At 43.2% G+C, this 20,120-nt stretch overlaps 1 protein-coding gene across 2 annotated transcripts in view; it reads left to right on the top strand.

Moving 5' to 3' along the window:
- Positions 1–20,120, top strand: part of PNPLA7 (patatin like phospholipase domain containing 7) — a 75,315-nt gene that overhangs the window by 45,786 nt on the left and 9,409 nt on the right. For both annotated transcript variants that reach the window (XM_042478317.1, XM_042478316.1), the window contains exons 21-27: positions 983–1,151; positions 3,139–3,321; positions 5,645–5,763; positions 10,555–10,711; positions 14,855–14,971; positions 17,562–17,631; positions 19,850–19,966. In XM_042478317.1, the coding sequence (XP_042334251.1) occupies positions 983–1,151; positions 3,139–3,321; positions 5,645–5,763; positions 10,555–10,711; positions 14,855–14,971; positions 17,562–17,631; positions 19,850–19,966 (932 nt within the window). The remainder of the gene's footprint in view (positions 1–982; positions 1,152–3,138; positions 3,322–5,644; positions 5,764–10,554; positions 10,712–14,854; positions 14,972–17,561; positions 17,632–19,849; positions 19,967–20,120) is intronic.

Below are 20,120 nucleotides of genomic sequence, written 5' to 3'. Positions count from 1 at the left end.
TTCTGATAAGTTGTCATGCAATGTCTGATTAACGGCTGGCAGCTGCACATCCGGTGTCTTTGATGTGGGGTTTGAGGCTGAAACGGGAGGCAGGAGAAACAAATGGCGAGAGGCAGCTGGGGGGAAACGCTGGGTGCAAGGGGCCAAGCTGCTGCGGAACAGGTGCAAAGGAAAGAATCCCATGCTTCTGGGCCTGGTTGACTGAGACTTCCGCACTCTTGCACAGCTCCTGTTCACTTTCGTTCCTGATAGTTTGTGGTGGTGTGGGCTGTGACATACAAAATGGTGGCTTGGAGTATGAGTGAGAAGCCATTTCAGGAAAATGCTGGGATTCGTCTGGAGGTGAAGATTTGGAGGAGGGTTGCGGGCCCCATTAGAAGAGAAAAACTTGGAAGGCAGCCATTTTCACTATGTTTTTAGGCCTTGCTGTGCCATTTTAGGCCCAAGAGAGTCCTTTTTCTTAACAATAGGAAGTGATGGAATTCCGTTCTTAAAAAAAGGCCTTTTATAGTCCTAAAATGGCCTGAGGTTACTTGCTGTGTTTCATGGCTCAGTGGGAAAACTTGATCACCCAAGTCCCAGTCCAGTGCTAATAACACTGGCTTTCCAAGCCAGCAGGCTAGGCTGTTCTCTACTCAGAGCATATTCTAATGCAGTTCGTGTTCTAAAGCAGTCTCTTTCCAGATACCAAGTCCTAGGGACAGAACAAACAGAACACAGGGAAAGTCACTACTGCCTTTATGCTTTGCTTTGGGGCTTCTTGGAGATCATTTGCTGGGCACCTGTGGGAAGGAAGATAGGCTAGATAAGCCTTCAGTCTTAACTCAGGCAAGACCAGTTACACCCCACAACTGCAGCATTCACATCTTTCTGTTCCTGCAGCATCAGGCATGACTAGTGCTGCAAGGGCACCCAACTTGCAGCGTATACTTCTTGCTCATGACATCCTTTCCTTTTTTGCCCTTCTCCTTTTTCATGTCAGCATCCATGAATACCGACTATCCAGCTGGCTGGGCCAACAGGAGGACATGCATCGCATTGTGCTCTACCAGTCAGACAGCACCCTTACTCCCTGGACCCAGCGCTGCATCCGACAGGCTGACTGCATCTTGATTGTAGGCCTGGGAGAACAGGAGCCGTCCGTTGGAGAGGTGAGGCATTTCTAAAGAAGCATCATGGAGTGGGGCTTCTCTGGGATGTTAGATTTTCAAGGCTTTTTTTTTCTGAGTTAAGCAATACACCCTAGTTTCAATCCCCAAATTCATATCCTGGAATCAAGGCTACACCTGAACATGTAGAAAGTACTGCTAGATAACTTTAGCCCAGCCATATACTCCAGGAAGTAAGCGACTAGGCTTTTCCACGTCTGACTGGTTCCTTTCTGGTTCCTAGGCTGCACACGCCATGTTCCAAAACTCTCTCCACAGGTCATGTGGTCATCTACCCACACTGGCCTTACCTAACATCTTTTCCCCAGCCTTTGTCCCTCAATTGGCATAGTTAAAACCAAACTTGTCACCTCATTACCATAATCACAAGTTTTGCATTTCTATGGCTATTTATACCGTTTGAGTATAAAGCTCCTTCCTGGGCACCAGATCACTCCATGCGTCTGAGTAAATAGACCTAGTCTACAAATGCTCATGAACACAGTTAATCTCAAAGCTGCTACAAGATCCCTTTGCATGCCTTTACTGAGTGAGCGCTTCTGATCCATCTATCCCAGTATGGCAGCAGCCATTCAGAATTTCAGAAAAGAGTGCCCCCCTCGGCTCTGCCTGGGGAAACTGAGGATTAAACCCAATACCTTCTGCATACAAAGTCTGTACTCTGACACTCAGCTATGGCCTTTCCCAAGAATGTTTATATTGCAGAGCTGGAAGTTGAAGCTAGCCTTAAAACCACACTCAGATTTTGCTAGTGTGTATATAGTGTGGTCTATGTTTAAACAAGCCACATAACAAACCAAAATGCCAGCTGTCCTATATTCGGTACCACTGTAGATGAAATAATGTGGTCAGATGTCAGAGTGGGGTGGGTGGATGAGATTTGTGAAAGAGAGAGAACAGTTTTGTCCTTCTGGATTGCTGTTCCTGCCAGCTGTAGCCTGCTTAGCGCCACTGTAAGCAAGTCAACTTTTTTACAATCGGCTTTTGTGCTGCAATTGGTGCCCCAGATTAAATTGCAGGCACTGGATTGTCTTGGATGAGAGTTGGGCTGGGCTGTGTAATCTTCTTTTGCCTTTGCCTTCTTTTGCTTCTGAGAGCAGCTTTTCCAAGGGCTCTTTTTCCTCCGTGACCCTGCAGATCAAAAGGGTATGTAAGCAGGAAAATTGCTCTCTCATTCGCTCTCTTTCTCTTGCTCTCTCAAACATATACACACACACCACAAGTACTGCTGTGTACACACAAAGCAAAATCCAAATGTTTCCATTTTTGCACTCTGTAACCTTCTAAATTTTATTTTATTTCATTTTATTTTTTGCTTGCTTGTACAGAGCATTAAATAAAACCACACCATTTTATCAGTGACCCAACCGCAGCTTAGGAGCTGGGAACAATGGTGAAATGATTTTAGGAACCCTTGAATTCCTTATTTGTAAAATACCCATGTTATTAGCACCCATATCATTAAATCAGAGTAGATTCATGCTTAGAAATATCCCTGTTATAATGACTACCTATTTCGTTTCCCCAGTCATGATCATGCAAACCCTATTCCTTTCCATACAGGATTATGCTCTAAAATTAGGTTCCAATCTTTGTATTTCGCTCTAATATATTACTATATTCTCTCACATAATTTTATCCTGCTTTTGCTAGTCATGGAGGAGTTGCCCGAAAACCCCATCTCAGTCCTTCAAAATGTTATGTGGTCCCTCCAAATCCATCATCTTTTTGCTCACTGAGATTAAACAGAAGTTGCTTGCAGACTTTCAAACATTAATTTTCTGCCATTGAAGACTTGGACCAGGAATTGGACTTACAGTGTAGAAACCCAGCAGGCAGTGCTCTCTCTCATTGGCTTGTTGTGGCCAGAGGAACAGCACCGTACTAGTTTGAAGGGCATGAAATGCTGGTTCCCCTACAGATATGAGGTGTCATGGTCACCCACATGATTTCTTTCTTTTTCTTCTAGCTGGAGCGGATGCTGGAGAACACAGCGGTCCGAGCACAGAAACAGTTGATCCTGCTGCACCGAGAGGATGGGCCCCTTCCATCCCGGACTGTGGAATGGCTCAACATGAGGAGTTGGTGTTCGGCTCACCTTCACCTTCGCTGCCCACGCCGTGTCTTCTCCCGGCGGAGTCTACCCAAGCTGGTAGGTGTGTGGCATCAGGAATGCCCCTGTTTTGTCAACCTTCCCCATCCTGCCTCTTTTCTGTTTTTGCCATTTCAGTGGTGGCAACAAGTTTGGAGAGGCATGGCAGTATTTGCTAGAGTTTGTATGTGGCTGTGGCTGCTGGCATCCTCTCTACATCTCCTTTGCTATCAAAGGTTCCTGACCGCTCTTCCTTTTCCTTTCCTGCCCTGTCTTTTCAAAGCCTTTGTCTGAGGATTTGGCAGCTTGTTTCCATGGCTGTGAGCTTTCTGCAGGACAAAATGTGCAGTATCCTTCTGAAGTGTTGAACCACTCTGGCATAGGGGAAAAGATTCATTGGTTGGTTGTTCGGCAGCCAGTTTTACTCTTAATATGTGCTAAAAGGCAAAGCTTTCAAGGAGGAGAAGGCGAGCTGTGTTCCTTTGATGGAGCAGATTTCGCTTTTGCACCTCTTTGAGGCCGGTTTGTCATGACCTTGGAGTTTGTCATGACCATGGAGTACAATTGATGAAACCTGTGAATGACACTGCAAACTAAGGAAGTGTTAATGGGCATGAGATTGGGAAACTGGAGGAAGGGATTAGGATGAAGTGAAATGATTCTGACAAACATGTAGTGCAAGGTTATTGTTGATTCTGAAAGGGTAGCTTCTTACACTGCAGGGGCCCATCTGCCCCTAGAAGTTGGTCTGTCCCTGGAAATTCTTGGAACAAGTTCTTTGGTTGTCATTTATGAACTTCGAGATATGAGTGAACTTTGAGACATGTATCTCAGAAGGGAAAAAAAATAAAAGGAGAACTAGGAACTTGAAACCTAGAAGCAAAGCATGACATGCCAACAGTGTTAGGCCTGGCTATAATAAGGGTGAATTTTGGTCATTCTAATTCTGAGCTAAATGTTCTCCAGGTTTGATTTTTGGACTGTTAAAGAGAATCATATTCCAACAGCTATGTTAATCTCTGTGTGTATGCATGTGTTTGGCATATGTATGTACATCGAAGGCCAATGGTATGTTGCATTATGCCCAGTTTTTTTATGATCAGCTGGTAATGTGTGTGTACGTTGCAGATTTTATATGGCAGATACTGGAGATTAGGCGATACAAAAGAATTAGGGAGGTAAGACTGTATGAAATTGCTGTTGTCGGTTAACAAGCTATATTCAGATTCAAGACAGAGTACCCTAAATCATTTTCAATAAATTGACATTCCTTTATTGTTAACTGGAGAGTCAATGTAATTGGAGAGCTTGTCCATGAACTGATTTTTCTATTAATTAAATTATTGGCATTTATTTCAGTAAGAGAAATGTTTACATAAGGTAAGACATGATATACTGTGTATCCCTGGCTATGAACTCACTTAAGGCTTTAGGCATGATACTGTTCTTTCTGCCTTGATATTGCAATATGGGGTAAAAACATTGGCCTGTGTTACAAGGTTATTGCAAACATCCCTATGATGTTTGGACAGTGTCAATAGGGAAGGTGCTATAATTTAGTAGTAGAGGGAAAGTGTTTTGTGATCCAAAGGAGGTAGGTTCAGTTCCTGGTTTCGCTAGTTTAAAAGATCACAGAGTGGAAAAGATCACTTTCTTCTTTCCAGATAAGAGCCATTATAGCCAGAAGAGGCAATACAAGACTAAGAGTTATCCAAGGTCTCACTCTGTCTAGGGCACTCTTTTATGTTTGAGTGTAAGGTGTTAGGATGAAAAGAGAGTGGACTTTCTGTGCCAAAGCAGGCTGGTCTCATGGCCAACTCTCAAAATTGTTGACCAGCTTTTGAATGGCAACTCTGATTGTCAAAATGTTTGGACCATTCCACATTTAGATAGGTAAGAGAAGGCAACTGAGTCAGGATTGTGAAACAGGGATAAAGCATGGCTGGGTGGGAAATCACTGTTCTATGCACTGCTTCATATGTCATGGAGGTAACATACTTGGTGATTGATAGTGTCAAGCTGGAAACAGGACATGCCCATCAAGTACAACCTATGATGCAGTGTAAATCATGGAGATGTCCATCATTCTTTCCTGAAGCATGTGCTTGCCATGGTTGTTTCATTCTTTCATACTTCCAAGTTGACACCTAAAAAAGGCACATTCTAGTCCTACATTGTGCTTACATTTGGAGCAAATGTACATATATATCAGTGGCTGGTATGTTGCATCTTAGGAGTTTCCTTCTAATGTATCCAGACACAATCTACTTGCTTTTGTTCACTATATACAATCTACTTGCTTTTGTTCACTATATACAAGGTCCTTTTTCATGCTTGTGGACTAGCACTGATAGCCTTTCTTTCTCTCTTTTTCCATCTGTAGAAAGAGCTATATGAGCGTGTTTTTCAGAAGCCTCCAGACAGACACTCAGACTTTTCCCGGCTGGCCCGTGTGTTGACAGGGAACGCCGTCGCTTTAGTGCTTGGAGGAGGTGGAGCACGGTAAGGCCAACCAAGTGCTTTGACATACTGACTGTGTTGGGCTTGGGGACACTTCCATGCCTTTCTGATATTTTTTGGAGATGTGATGTTTGATCAGGCCTTCTTAATAGCATTTCTCCATGGAGCTTGGAAAATTAGTTAGAGCTTGGAAAAGAGATTTCACCTAAACATTATGAAGATGTTCCTTATGACTAAATTCTTTGAGGATCCTCCCCGAATGTCCCAAAGATGCACTCAAAAGTAAAAAAGAAAAAATAGATGAGCAAATGTGACTTGTTTCAGGGGAGGGGGACCAATAATGTTTCCCTTTTGTTCACATTATTTGCAAAAGGACTCTTGCTGCCCCAAAAGTAAAGCACAGAGGGTAACATCATTACTTCTAACACATTATTTCCAAGTTCTGCACCAGCAGCAGTGACGACTGGAATTTCTTTGTCGCTTCTTGATGTAGCCTTTTCCTTCTCCATGTCACCAGATATCCTTGGCTTTAATCTGAACCCTCAGATATATTTCTGGAGAACCAGATCCTGATTGCATCTGTCTGTAGGCAGGGAGGGTTTTTTTCTTGGTATAAAGATAATTCTCTTTTGGGGAGAGATGCAACAGCATATTCGCTACTCTTCTGATTCCAGAACTGCGCTTTTCCTTTTGTTCTCCAACCCTCTTGTTTTCTACCTTTCAGTAACTATATAGTGCCAAAATGCTGCTTCCCCTGTATCCTCTTATATCCTCGGTAAACCGTTTAGGTTTGGGTTCATTTAAAAACTTTGGCACTGGATCTGAGCGCTTGGAAAATGTCACCCCTTTTTTTTGTCCTTGGGCATTGCTCCACTTGCAGGGGTTGGGTGGATTGAGTTGGGTAGATGCATACTGTGTTCATCGAAAACGAACCTTGGAATTTTCTTGTCTCCTGTACTTTTACATGGGTAATTAATCCCTTGATGCCTGGCTGCCACTGATTGTGTTCTAGGGTTTGGGAGAAATGCCATAAGTAAAATCGCCCACACGTTGTTCCAGCCCGAGGGCTTTTATGCCTCTCTTTCCTTTGTTAACATTTAAATATCCTGCTCCCCCCCCCCCAATATTAAAATCCAAGCTGACAAGGGAGTGAGCAAGGGTTCCTTAGAATGGGTTTTGAGGGGGTGGCCTGGAAAGCCAACCTGGGAGAACATCAAAATCACAAACCCAGTGGAGATAGCAATTGTCTTGTCGTTCTGAAAGGCCTGCCTCCCACAGCTTGCTAACAATATTTCCTAGAACTTCTTACAATGCTGTTTTAGTCTCCTTTTAACTTGCTTGTCTTTGTAATACCACTCGCTGGCAGGACTGTATGTGCCCTGTGCTTCTACAGCAGCACTGTCTTGCATGCTAATAAACGCTGCATCCCTGCATTCTTAAATGAAATGAAGCCTAAAGACCTGGAACTGCATTGGGCTCCCATTTCCTTCTTTTTATCCTGGTGTGTAAGCTTTATACAGGCCAAATATCCCTTATCTGAAATGCATTGGGCTAAAACTGTTTTAGCTTTTGAGTGTTTTTGGATTTTGGAATACCTGTTTTTGCATATACACTAAGCCCTTGATATCCTCTGGGGTTTGGTTTCAGGACCCACCTGTGGATACCAAAATCCATGGATGTTCAAGTCCTATTACAAACAATATAATGATATAAATTGGCAAAATCAAGGTTTGCTTTCTGGAATTCATATTTATGTGGAAGGTTGACTGTACATACATCATGTCTAAATACAAAATTCATTTGTGTTTCATTTACACCATATATACCTAACCTGAAAGTAATTTTAGACACTGTTTTTAAATGATTTTGTGCACAAAACAAAGTACATTGAACCATCAAAAAGCAAAGGTGTCACTGTTTGAGGCACTCATTAATTTTATTTATTTATTTATTGGAGTATTTGGGATTTCAGAATTCTGGTTAAGGGAGACTCAACCTCCTACGTGACTTTTCTTCAGATATGTAAAGATGACTGTCATGGCACCACCCAATATTTTCTTCTCCCAGCTCAATACACCCAGTTGTACTTCCTAAATCTTAGTTTCCAGACCTTTAATTGTCTTTATTATCCTTCTCTGAACACATACCCACTTGTCAATATTTTTCTTGAACTGTGGTGCCCAGAGCTGCACACAGTATTCCAGGCAGAATAGAGTAGCAATATTACTTCCCTTGCTCAGGGGCTGGTAGGCTGATAGAAGACTCGGTTTAGAGGGTAGAATCTGCAAAACATGGCATCAGATGTGTTGCCGATTTGTGACAACCACACTCTTGGTTTTAGCTATCCCTTGTCTTGGAAAATGTAACAGATCCTTGGTAGTTTGTGATGAAGACATCATCTCTCTGTGTCAGGTGGGGTGGGGAACAAGATAATACTTTAGCATTCTTTGCAACACTAAGTCCTCCCTGGTTTTAAAGAAAGGTTGCTTGGCTTCCGACAGCTGTTTAGCATTAATGGCGAATAGCTGGGGTTCTTTCCGGTGCAACTTCTGTTTCTGAATTGTCGCTGGAGGCACATAGACTGTCTCAGGAACAAGAAAAAAACCAAACACCTGTATTATATTCGTGAAACAGGAGGCTTTGCCAGGCATCTCAGGTAACAATTAGGTTGTGAGTCTTTCTTCCTCCCCATGCCCCAAAAAACCAGCCACTTCATGGTAATTATCTTTTTGCCGTTTGTCATGACAGACAAGAGAACAGAAACAGCACGCTCTCTTCCCTCCAATCCCCACCCCATCCCTGGCATAAAAATACAACAGCTCCACAGATAGTGCACTCAAATTACAGCATTTCACGTCCACAGAGCAGCTTATCCAGGAAAGGAGAGGGAGTTTGGTATCTTTCCAAGCACACTCTGCTGGATCTCTTTTGTTCGTACAGCTAGCGGGAGAGGTATGCAGAGCTTAGCAAATGAGCATGCCTTGGCCAGGGGTCATCTTAGCCTGAGGCCGGTGTTGGCATTTTGTCTGAGACAAAGGACGAGATGTCACTGCAATCCTATAACACTGAATCTGACTCCAGCACGTCAGATAGGATAGCATACAAAACCACACCAGGGGCAGCCTAGCGGGTTAGGACAAGCTCTTTGATTCTTTCCTCCAGGCTGGGGAGTTTATGAGGACAAAACAGAAACCACCTCCTCTCTTCTCACCAACAAAGCATTTCCCCTCAAGGTGCTCACTACTGCCTTATGATAAGATGGGCCTTGATCTATCAAAGGCCACAGCAACCATGGTCCAGAATATGGCAAAAGGGCTTCTTTTGGCATTCATTTGGCAGAAGCATGTGGCTAGGACAGTGGTTCTCAGAGTTCCATGTTCCAGAGCATGGCAAAATGGCTTCTTCTGGCAGTTCTTATCTGCCAGAGTCATGTGGCTAGGACAACAGTTTTCCTCTCCATCTACATGCGGATATTGCACCCCCCTCAAAAATATTTTGTTTGTGTAGTGTGTGTGTTTTCATTCATTTTGCAGATAGCACCCTATCAGTAATGCTTCTTTTTCACACACACAGGCTCTTGTGCTATGTGCATCTGCCTTCTTAACTTTGAGCTCTTGTGATCTCTGCCTCCCCTCTTCACATCCCTCTCCCCGCATTTGAGAAACTGTCTTGTGGTCACTAAGGTGCATGTGCCTGCTGTGCCAAGGACAAGACATATGGATAAGCTAAGCGGGAAATGCATTAAAAAAAGCTGTTTGTTTGTTTGTTTGTTTGTTTGTTTGGAGGAAGGCTAATGGGAGAAGATGCTGAGCATTGCTTTTGCAAGGACCAGCCAAACCTCAGTGGTGCACATGCATGCACATAGGTTTGCCCTTCTTATTCACATTTGCCGTACTTGCACGCTGATCTCTCTTGTCCCCCTTGGGCAACTATCACACATCCCCTTGGGACTCTAGCTCCACAGTTTAAGAACCACTCGTTTAGGAGATTCTGTGAGTTTTAGCCTAAAAATCTTTTCCTGAATTCTGAATGGGAAACACATCCAGCCTTCAAGGTTAATTGCTAAAGACCAATGGTCTGAAGCTCTGTTGACTCTCTCTTGAGAAAAGCATTAAAAACCCTGCCTACATTCTAAGAATTGTCTATTTGTTTTATTCAAAGCATGGCCCTAGGTGGGATATACATCGAATAAATAAAGGTGATTAAAAAGCAAACCAACAACACTTCTCCCAAGTTTGTCCTGGATCCAAGGAGGCAGTCAATCACTGAAAAAGAGATATTTATCAAAGTGATTAACAAACAGAACTTTAAAATATATATCATGAGCAAAATGTTTCATCTGGCACCCTCTTCGGTTGCCAAAGATGACACTTGGCTGCATGCTAGGTGGCAGTTTAAAACATTATGTTATCAGCGTTCTTCCGGTATGATTCTCTAAGCTGAATAAATATGCAAGACCCAATTGTTGTGCCTTTGTGGCCAATTCTGAACCTTCATGCTGCTTTCTGGTGCACAGTTTAAACAGGTGGACATTTTGTTAAATTTATTTATATTCCAGAATCCAGCTTTTCATAGAGCTGACTTTGGCTGTCCCAGATGTAGAGCCTTGTACTTCTTTTTTTAAACACAGGCTTGACGTTGCAGGAGTCGCATCCAATTTAAAAAAGCCTTAAGGTTTTGTTTCAAAGATTCTGAGTCCCAGTTTTGAGATAAAGGCAGGGTATAAATAAAGTGGTGATGGTGGTTATGGTGGTGGTGGTGATGTGCCTATTTAACAAATGCCTTTTATTTTCCCTCACACCTTTCCTCTCCATTCATATTGCATTTCTGCAGAGGATGTTCCCAAGTAGGCGTCATCCGGGCATTGAATGAAGCGGGCATTCCAGTTGACATGATCGGTGGCACCTCCATTGGGTCTTTTATGGGTGCACTGTATGCCGAAGAGCGCAGCTATACTCAGATGAGGATCAAAGCCAGACAGTGGGCTATGGTGAGAGTTTTCCAGTGGTGTATGTAAGACAGTCAACTGGATTGCATCGGAGGGTGGTGGTCTCGACCTTTAAACAGAGGTCAGATGGTTATCTTTCAGGAGTGCTTTAGTCATGCATTCTTCCATGACAGGGGGGGCTCTTGTGGTCTCTTCCAACTCTTTTAAGATTCTATGATCCTTGTGAGAGAATCATAGAATAGAAACATAGATTTGCAGGAGATCACAAGGGCTATCCAGTTCAAACCCCCCCCCCAAACCAGGCAGGAATGAGAAAGAGATAGCATTTATTTTTATTTATTCATTTTTTAGATTTATATCCTGCCTTTGTCCTAAAATGGAATACAAAGTGCCTTCATTTAGCTTGGATATTTCATGCAGCATTTCCATCCTTAAGCAAAAAGAAGTCAACACAGGAAAGATACAATATTTTTACTTGTTTTCAAACCTCTTCAAAAGTGAAGAGCTACTAAGGCCTTAAACAAGGCAGCACCTTCATTGCAGGGGGCAAGTAATAGGCCAGGCCTGAGGAGGGTGGCCAAGCTGCTTCCCAAGGGAGCGTTCCATCTTCTTCATGGCTCAGGCCAGCTGTTTCAGTGCTCATCCGTTAGAAAACTTGCATTTTCACAGAAGCATTTATTTTCTGAACCTCATGCAGCAGAACGGATGTTCCCTGGAGCCTTTTTTGCACAATCTGACGCTAGCATTATAACCGTATTTTGTTTCAAACGATTTACCGGAGATTGTTCCTTTTCCATCTGTCCTCCTGTTAGAGTTGATCATTTCTGGTTAGCTCTAGCCTAGAGAAGGAATCATGTAGGAGAAGGGTTTGGTGAGGTAACAACAAGATTTGGGGACAAGTCTGGTTTCTGTGCTACTTTTCAGATTACATCTTCCAGAATTCCCTGGGCAGAATAGTCAGGTTGTTTGGGTTATCCTGGGAGTTGCAATCCATGTGGTAACTGTTCCAAGCTCTGGTCTAAACTTGCATGACAGAGATGTGGGAATAAGACAGTGGATTACTTAAGTGATAGAATGGACTGAACCACTTTAGGCTGCGAGTCAGGATAGCTGCCATATGTGTTATGCTGGGGGTCACAGGGGAGACATGTTGGAGAAAGCTGATAAATATTATATAAATGCCCACAAAGCTGGAATGGAAAGTGGGAAAATAGAGACTGGTTTCCTATAGTTGATTCCACAAAATGAGCAAATGTACACCAACGTTTGAGGAGCAAGCATACACAAACATTTGGTCCTGCAGGACATAGAGCATTGTTAAGACATTGGTGCTTGTACCAGGAACCTTTAAGGTGGGCAGGGTGGGCGTTTTTTGCATTAGACTGAATCTTTTCCAACTTCTAGTAGCTGAGCCTGGAGCAAAGGAAAAGCGTTCGCTCCAATGAGCTAGCCAGATGTCTGGTGGTTGGTGTTATTTGCCACCAAGTGAACTTCAGCTTATAGTATACCAACCCAACAAACAAGACACTTCCATGAACCCTGGTCATCAACTTAGGTCTTCTGACAACATTATTATCTTTTCTAGTAAATCACGTCATCTTTTGGTGTGTCAAGTAAAATAGCCTCAGTTTGGTCATTTTGGGTTTTAGTGAGCGTTCAGCCTTAATTTGCTCTCAGATTCGTATTTTTGGCAATCCTGTTTATCCCACACTTTTCAAGACTTTTCCTCCAGTGCAACATTTCAAATGAGTTGACTTGCTTCCAGTCAGTTTTCTTAACTCTCCAGCTTTCACAACTGTACATAGAAGCCAGAAATACCACGGCATGGGTTTTCAAAAAATGACTGTCATTTAAGGATGTTCGCCTGCTAAATAAAGGGGCATGTTTTGTTTCAGGAAAGGAGTCTCCAGAGGATTTGTGTCCTTGAAGGATAAGGTTCACAAAGAGGGAATGCAGAAACCATCTGTCTTCTCCTCTCCCTGCAATGCTTCTCTCCTAACCTTTTCTCTTTCTTCCTTTTCTTACTCCACATGCTGCCATATTGTGGGCAGAAGTGATTGACAGAGGTAAATCTTTGTCTCTAGCTTTTAAAAAAACCCAACTCATCGGGAGCAGACATTAAAATGAGGGTGAGCTTCTCCTCTAAATCTCCCCGAGTGAAATAATAGTTCAGAAGTGGGTGTGAGGAGTTTGTATTTAATGGCATTGAAAGAAGATGAGTAACTTTGCACCAAGGCGTCCGTTTTGGCGTATGTCTCCAGTGAGCCTCGAGTGAGATACATCTTGCTGTCACTTAGAGGCATTTCCTCCTTTGATTTATCGAGTCCGAGAAAATTGGTTTCATGGGGATTTCTGAGAGAGACTTGTCAGGCTTGGCTTAATTGAGAAAAAAGAGATCTGGAGATGGAAACCACAGTTCTCCCTGTCTCTTTCTCTCTTTCCCCAGTTTTGTCACCTTTGAATCTTGATAGATCAAAAGAGAATACTGTATAAACTTGACTATAAGTCGATCTCATGTATAAGTCGAGGGCAGGTTTAGGGGCCAAAATGATGGATTTTGATATGACCAATGGATAAGTTGAGAGAGTAAGACTTAGGGTCATGTAAGAAAGGATCTAAAGTGCGAAACAAGGGAAAACAATGTCAAAGAACATACAGAATTGCAGGAGGCATAACTGTTTGTGTTCACCCTGAAGGATAGATGGATGAGAGAACAGAGAAGGGTTAGTGCTTTCAGGAAGATTACACTCTTGCATTTCACCAGGGAATGGTTTCTATTTTTATGAGAGTTAAAGCACAATACTTACATTGACCCATGGATAAGTCAACTCAGATTTTTTGGGCCAATTTTTGGAGTAAAATTTCTAGAGTTATACATGAGTATATACGGTATGCTTTTAGCATAGCTTTCTCTAACCCAGTGGTTCCCAACCTGTGGGTCGGGACCCCTTTGGGGGTCGAATGACTCTTTCATGGGGGTCGCCTAGGGCCAGAGGAAAACACCTATTTAATTACAGTTATGAAGTAGCAATGAAAATAATTTCATGGGTTTGGGTCACCACAACATGAGGAACTGTATTAAAGGGTCGCAGCATTAGGAAGGTTGGGAACCACTGCTCTAACCTGTTGCCCTCCATATGGTTGAACTCCCAATCTCATCATCCCAGTGACTGGGAACCTGTTCTCCTCTGCTCCTGATTTTACAAAGCTCTTCTGTACCCACTTGAGCACTGATGCAAACTACGTGTCAGAAGCAGGACCCTGAAGGCAGCCAGTTCCTGACGTTATTTTGGGTGCAGGGATTTGGCTTCCTTCCGGCACGTAGCTCACCAATTGTTGTTGCAAAGGGCTTGGCTGCAGAAAGGTTGCCACCAGCCAGAGAATGGCCTGGCCCTTGCGTTGCCTCTTTTTGTCTTGGCCTGCCTTGCTGAATAGCTTCCACCTGTTGCCCAGTCGCTAAAATGAGTTGAGGAATGACTGCGGGTGAAAAAGGCTTTTAGGTATTTTAAGCAGCCTCCGCTCCCCGCTCTCAGCCCTCTGTGAGGAAGCCACAGAAACCAGGTCGAAGAGATTACAGAATAACAAATGGAAGACCTTTTTTCTGAGTCTTCTTTTTTGGGCCACATCTGTCATCTAGGTTCATCCATCAAGCCTCACATGCTCGGGGCTAGGAAACAAAAGGCCGGGGCTGGATAAGCTGGGACAATACACAACTGTGAGGACAGAGACCTTGTACGTTTGCATTTTGTTCCAGCTGCACGCAGGGATTTAAACTCCACAAGGCAGGAGGATGACGGGCCACTCACTTTGGTATTGTTCATTTTTATTCCCAGGCCTAACAAACTCTAGTCTACTTGAGGGGCTATTGTATTTTCAAGATACAGATCTGAGTGACAATAAGATCCACTTTTAACAAAGGCTCAGTCTGTATAATAAACCAGAGGTCAAGGAAGGCCAGTTAGGTATTGAGTGCATGCAACCAAAGGGGATGAAGCCATTGACTGAGGAATAAACTTGCTTCCAGAAAGCTCTCACAAGATACATGGGGAGTACCCTTTATGTTGTGTGTCTGTGTGAGTGTGCCCTTAAATCACCTGTCAACTTACAGATACCCCATGTTATGTCATAGGTAAGAAATACTCAGAGACTGTATTATATAAATAAGCAATCTTGCTTCTTTTTTAGAATATGAATTCAGTGTTCAAAACAGTCCTAGACTTGACCTACCCCATCACCTCCATGTTCTCTGGGGCCTCCTTTAATAACAGCGTCTGTGACATCTTTAAAGACAAACAGATTGAGGTAAGTGGCTTGTTTGCCAATGCCCAAGCGTTAAACTGTGACCAACTAAAAAGGTTGCCCTGTTACTCTTCAGAGAGACTACTAGCCAAGAGAAAGGCCGGTAGATGATTTTCATGTCCAATCCACCCAACTATGTACATGTTCAAGATTGCCCATTGGCTACATTTGACACCATATTGCCTTTTAGGGAAAGTTTGGCAGGATGGGTGACAAAACAAAAAGTGTTCAAGTTAATTCAACACTTAAAGTTTTCTGCTGTTTGTTATCCCACTCTTACCTTCAAAGAGTAAACTCTGGCATTCCTGGGATTTTGATGTGCAGTTATCCTCACAACAGCCCTGCGAGGGAGGAAAGCTGCCATGAAATTCTGCTATATTGGGGATCCAAGCCCACTCTCTGGGAGATTTTTCCCGTTCTGATATGTGGGTTGCAAACAGCTGTTCTTCAAGCCCAGCCATGCAATGGTAAATTATCATCCGTGAAATTTTAAATTGCTTATGGGAGTTGTGTGCAGAACAGAATCCAGGTCCACTGCTCAACCTCATTCTCTCCATACACACAAGCAAATGTAGAGGCACCATCTACCAAAACAGACAGCTGTTCCGCATCAGGTCCTTGAGCTCATATAACACCGGTGTGTCTCTTGGTGCTGTGCAGGGCATTCCCATTGGGAATGCAACCTCTGAGAGAGTAGCAGCCCTGGTGTGGGGAGTTTTGCAAAAGCCTGAATAGGGATGCTGACATCTTAAGGGGATGTTAAACTACTTCCTTAGTAAGCTAGTGGGCATACTTGTTGTGTGCCTCACAGTCTTATTTTGCGTATATTCAACTTTTTCCAGCCTAACCATGCTGAATGGGGCTGATGGGGTTGCGGTGCAACATATCTGTGAATGGCACTGATTTGGGGAAGGCTGATGTAGGTCATTGCTACATGGCTTAAATTCATGCACAGGTACAGGTCCTCCTTAGCTTCTAATTGTGGTTGCACTAGCGACTGGAAGGAACACGGAGAGGCATGTCAGCTTGTCTCTTACTAATCTGCCCCTGCAAAGAGTAGCCTCCATTTCCAGCTGTTCCTGCTGCAGATTATGTCCCTTGTATTGTTGTTTTAGCCTGTCCAGCTATGGATTTCTTGATCCCTTCTATATTTGTGAGAGAGAATCCTATAAAATCTTGGTGCGGCTATATTAACAGAGGACTTAATTTCATCCTGCAGGGCTGGATTTAAATCTTTTCAGTCCAGATTGGTGTGTGTGTGTGAATAATCCAACTGAGCTGATGCTTTATATGTATATTCAGATTCCCCACACCCTCAAACTGTTTCTTCCTTCATGACTTTCTGGGTAGTCAGCATGTATATTCTATATGCTTCCCCCCCACGAGTATTTTCGAGGATCATACTTTAAGATGACCTCTTTCTGCCAAGGTACTTCCCTTGAGATTTTGATGCTCTGGTGCTCATACCTCGAGGGAGAAATGCTTCTTTTTAATGTGCTTTAAAAGGCTGGGGAGTAGACATTTTCATGTTTGCTCAGACTCATCAATTGGGCCGTTGGTTTACAAGCTTATAAACTGTCAGGTACTTTTACTCAGGTGGGTCCATGTGGTTCAAAAAGCAGAGAATGGATGGGAGAGTAGCTAGACAAATCCAAAACCTTGGTGTGATGTCATGACCATGAGCTCTGCAATGTGATCTGAGCATCAAAACAGAAATTCACAGACTGAATTTCAGTGCATTAAAGAAGTAGTAAGTGCTGTTCTTTCCCCCCTAATTAAACTTGAAGGCGTACTTTCATATCTAAAACAGTGTACTTTCAGGCATGTAAAAGCTATGGTCTCAAAAGACTTGGTGGCTGCATTAACATGCCATTTCAAGGGCCTTACAAATGTATTGGACCACAAAACACATTTCTCTGCCAGTTATGATGGGAGCTGTAGTGACATCTAGCTAAAGCCAGGATTATGATAAAACCATAAACAAACTATTGCTTAACGCTGATTATGGTCTTCATTTATTTGGACGCAGGATGCAATAATTCGAGATTTGCACATTTCCATGTTTTAATTTCAATTTTATTCTTTTAAAAATTCTTTAAAATCATCACATCTTCACCTTAACTACATGAAACTATGTACATGCAAATACATTTAGGCTGTGTATATGATATTGTAATTTAAAGGTATAATTTGAATTTTGATAGTTATGTCACAACTATTGCCATTACATTCAGTAATATATGGAAATTGTGATTTGTGAGTAACATTAGTACAAAAAAAACCATTACTAAGGATTCTTTATGGTGTTGTATGGGAGAGCAATGGAAAGGGTGACACCATGAGTTACCACATCGAGTGATACCAACTCTAGTGATGCTACTAATACCACCTATATACCCTCGGAGTTGTTGAATAGTCAGTTACATCCAGAGTAGAAATGTAGAAAAATTGCACCTGTCAGCAAAGATGGATTAGTCTGGCCATGCGTACTTGCTGTGGATCATGCAGAGATCCAGCGGTGAGGCTCCTCTATGGGAGTTCTTAGCAAGCCATTTGGAAATAACCAGTTTAATAAATGCTTTCCTTATGGCAGGATCTGTGGATTCCTTACTTCATAATCACGACAGACATCACTGCCTCGGCCATGCGGGTCCACACAGATGGTAAGCGAGTCTCATGGCAACAAGGGCTGGGTGGACTTGGTGTGAACACACACACTCCCCAGGGCCTGCATTGTGCTTTTAACTTCCATGTAAGCGTACTTTGTAGCTGTCCTGCCTTGATTCCCTGAAAGGGGATGGGCAAATCGCAACTTGCAAGCAGGAACCCCAGAACTGTTTTTAAGCTCCTGGAGCAGCTTACATTAACCAGCAGGTTGTTAGTCATTTTGCCAGTTGCAAGGGAAGGGCAAATTACTTTCTCCATCTATTATAATTTAAACATCCTTAAATATCAAGACCTTTACAAGCACAGCATGTACCTAGAAGTGCCCTCCATGTCTCCAGTGTGGCTTACACCCATGTAAGTGTGAATAAATAAGAATTCTGCCCCCCAATTAAATCTTTCTTCATCCCCAAATTTGTAGAGAGAAAGAGAGAGACAGATTGAACATCTTTTGCCCTTGAACTCCTATTTGCTGTGTTCACACTCCCTTGGTTACTGCCTGCACCTTTTCTTTGGATGCCTAAACTCGTGTTTCTAAAAGCTCAGTTGACATTTCAAGTTACTGCAAAACTATCAGTTTGGAAAATGACTGATAATTTTATTTTAGAGGGATAGAATTCTCGCTTGGAGGGCAGTGCGCACACTTTGTTCCCCCTGCCTTGGCCTGGTAGCTGCATCTCTGGTTGTAACTGTGGAAAGGTATTAGGACTACCCTCCAAAGTTTGGAAGAACCCATATGGTGTTGTGGTTTGAGTGTTCGACTAAGACACTGGGTTCAAATCCCTTCTCATTCGTGGAAACTGTCTGGTTGACCTTGGGCAAGTCATACTCTCTCAGCCTCAGAGGACAACAAATGAAAACGTCTTCTGAACAAATAATGCCAAAAAAAACCCATCGAAAGGTTTGCCTCAGGATCAGCAGAAGTCATAAATGACTTAAAGGCATACAGCAACAAACCAGGGTTGGTAGTGCTATTTCTCCTTTGAACTGTATGTAATAAGACAAAGCAAGGAAATGCTGTATTTGAAAAACCCAGTCATGAAGGTGCAGCAAGAAGCATAGCCGTCTCTCGGAGCTGCCCAGCCTTAATGCTGCAATCAAAATGCTAAAACGGTCTGGACTTCTAATTAGCTAATTAGAACTCTTAGACTTCCTTGTTCCCAGAGGCTCCAGTCGCATCGCCTTAATGTTTCTAACTGGATGCACATCATAGCTTTCTAATAGCCTTCGGCCATAAGATGGCCGCCCCAAGTCAAGGGGCTTTGCACTGTTTCCAGAGACTGCCTAGGTTTGTGGCTTCTTCAGCTTCCAGTGCTATTTTTTTTTTCATGAGGGTGGGGAGGATAAATGCTCAAAGGGAGCATCTGGATCCCCTCGACACTCTGTCCACGCAGTTAGATCGGAGGAAAGAATTATGAGGGTGAGTCTCAAACCTTACCACTTTCCAAAGGGAGCCGATCCAATCCATTTCGGCTGATTAAAAACACCCTGCTTTTAACGATTACAAATTCCCTCATCATGCAGCTCTGAATAGAAATAATTGAACTGGTCCAAGAGAGAGGCAGAGCTGCTGGCCAAAATGTTTTTGCCCTGTGCCATTTGGTAGGAATACTGTACCAGGGATGGGGGGCATGGCTCCTGTATGGGATCATCGGCACAGGGCTCCTTGGAAGCTTTGTCAGATCCCCAAACGCCACCCCCTAACTACTTGTCCCAATCTAATAAATCAGCATGCTTATTTATCATGTTTTTGATCACAGGAGCTCAATGCAACAGCAACAGGCATGAGGTTTTATTCCATTTTAAAATATCATCTAATTCAATGTTTCCCAAACTTTGGTCCTCCAGATGTTTTGGACTTTAGTGCAAAACATCTTGAGGACGAAAGTTTGGGAAACACTGGTTTAGTCCAACATCCTGCTGTGCAGAACTCTATAATGCTGTGATTTTACCCTTGTAGCAGTCCAGTGAGGTGTGTTATGGTAAGCTATCACAACTGGTCCAAGGTTGCCCAATGAGCTTTATAACTATAAAGCAAGGATTTGAACTCAGGTTCCTTTTGGCAAAAGACCAGCATTCCATCTGTTGCACTGCGCTGGCTTCAATCCTTTCTCTGTCTTGGGGAGGGTGTGGGGTAGGTTAGGGTTAGAATAGCTTTGCTGCTGCTTCTTTTTACCTTCAGGGGGAGATGGATCCCTTCTCTGCCTTTTCCTGCAGGCTGTTTGTGGCGGTACATCCGGGCCAGCATGTCCCTCTCCGGCTACTTGCCTCCGCTCTGTGATCCCAAAGACGGACACCTCCTGATGGATGGCGGTTACATCAACAATCTCCCAGGTATCGTTGCAGCTGTCCTTTCATACAATCTGTTTGCCTGTTGTTTTGCAGCTTGATCTTTAGATTAGAATTTCTCTTGCATTTGTGCTTGCCAAGGTATCCTTTGGATATTGGACTATGGCAAGGAAACAAGGGGTGGGCATCAGACTGCAAA

The sequence above is a fragment of the Sceloporus undulatus genome, chromosome 7, assembly GCF_019175285.1.
Source record: "Sceloporus undulatus isolate JIND9_A2432 ecotype Alabama chromosome 7, SceUnd_v1.1, whole genome shotgun sequence".
In the NCBI taxonomy this organism is placed as follows: Eukaryota; Metazoa; Chordata; class Lepidosauria; order Squamata; family Phrynosomatidae; genus Sceloporus; species Sceloporus undulatus.
This window is presented reverse-complemented; position numbering and strand designations above follow the sequence as displayed.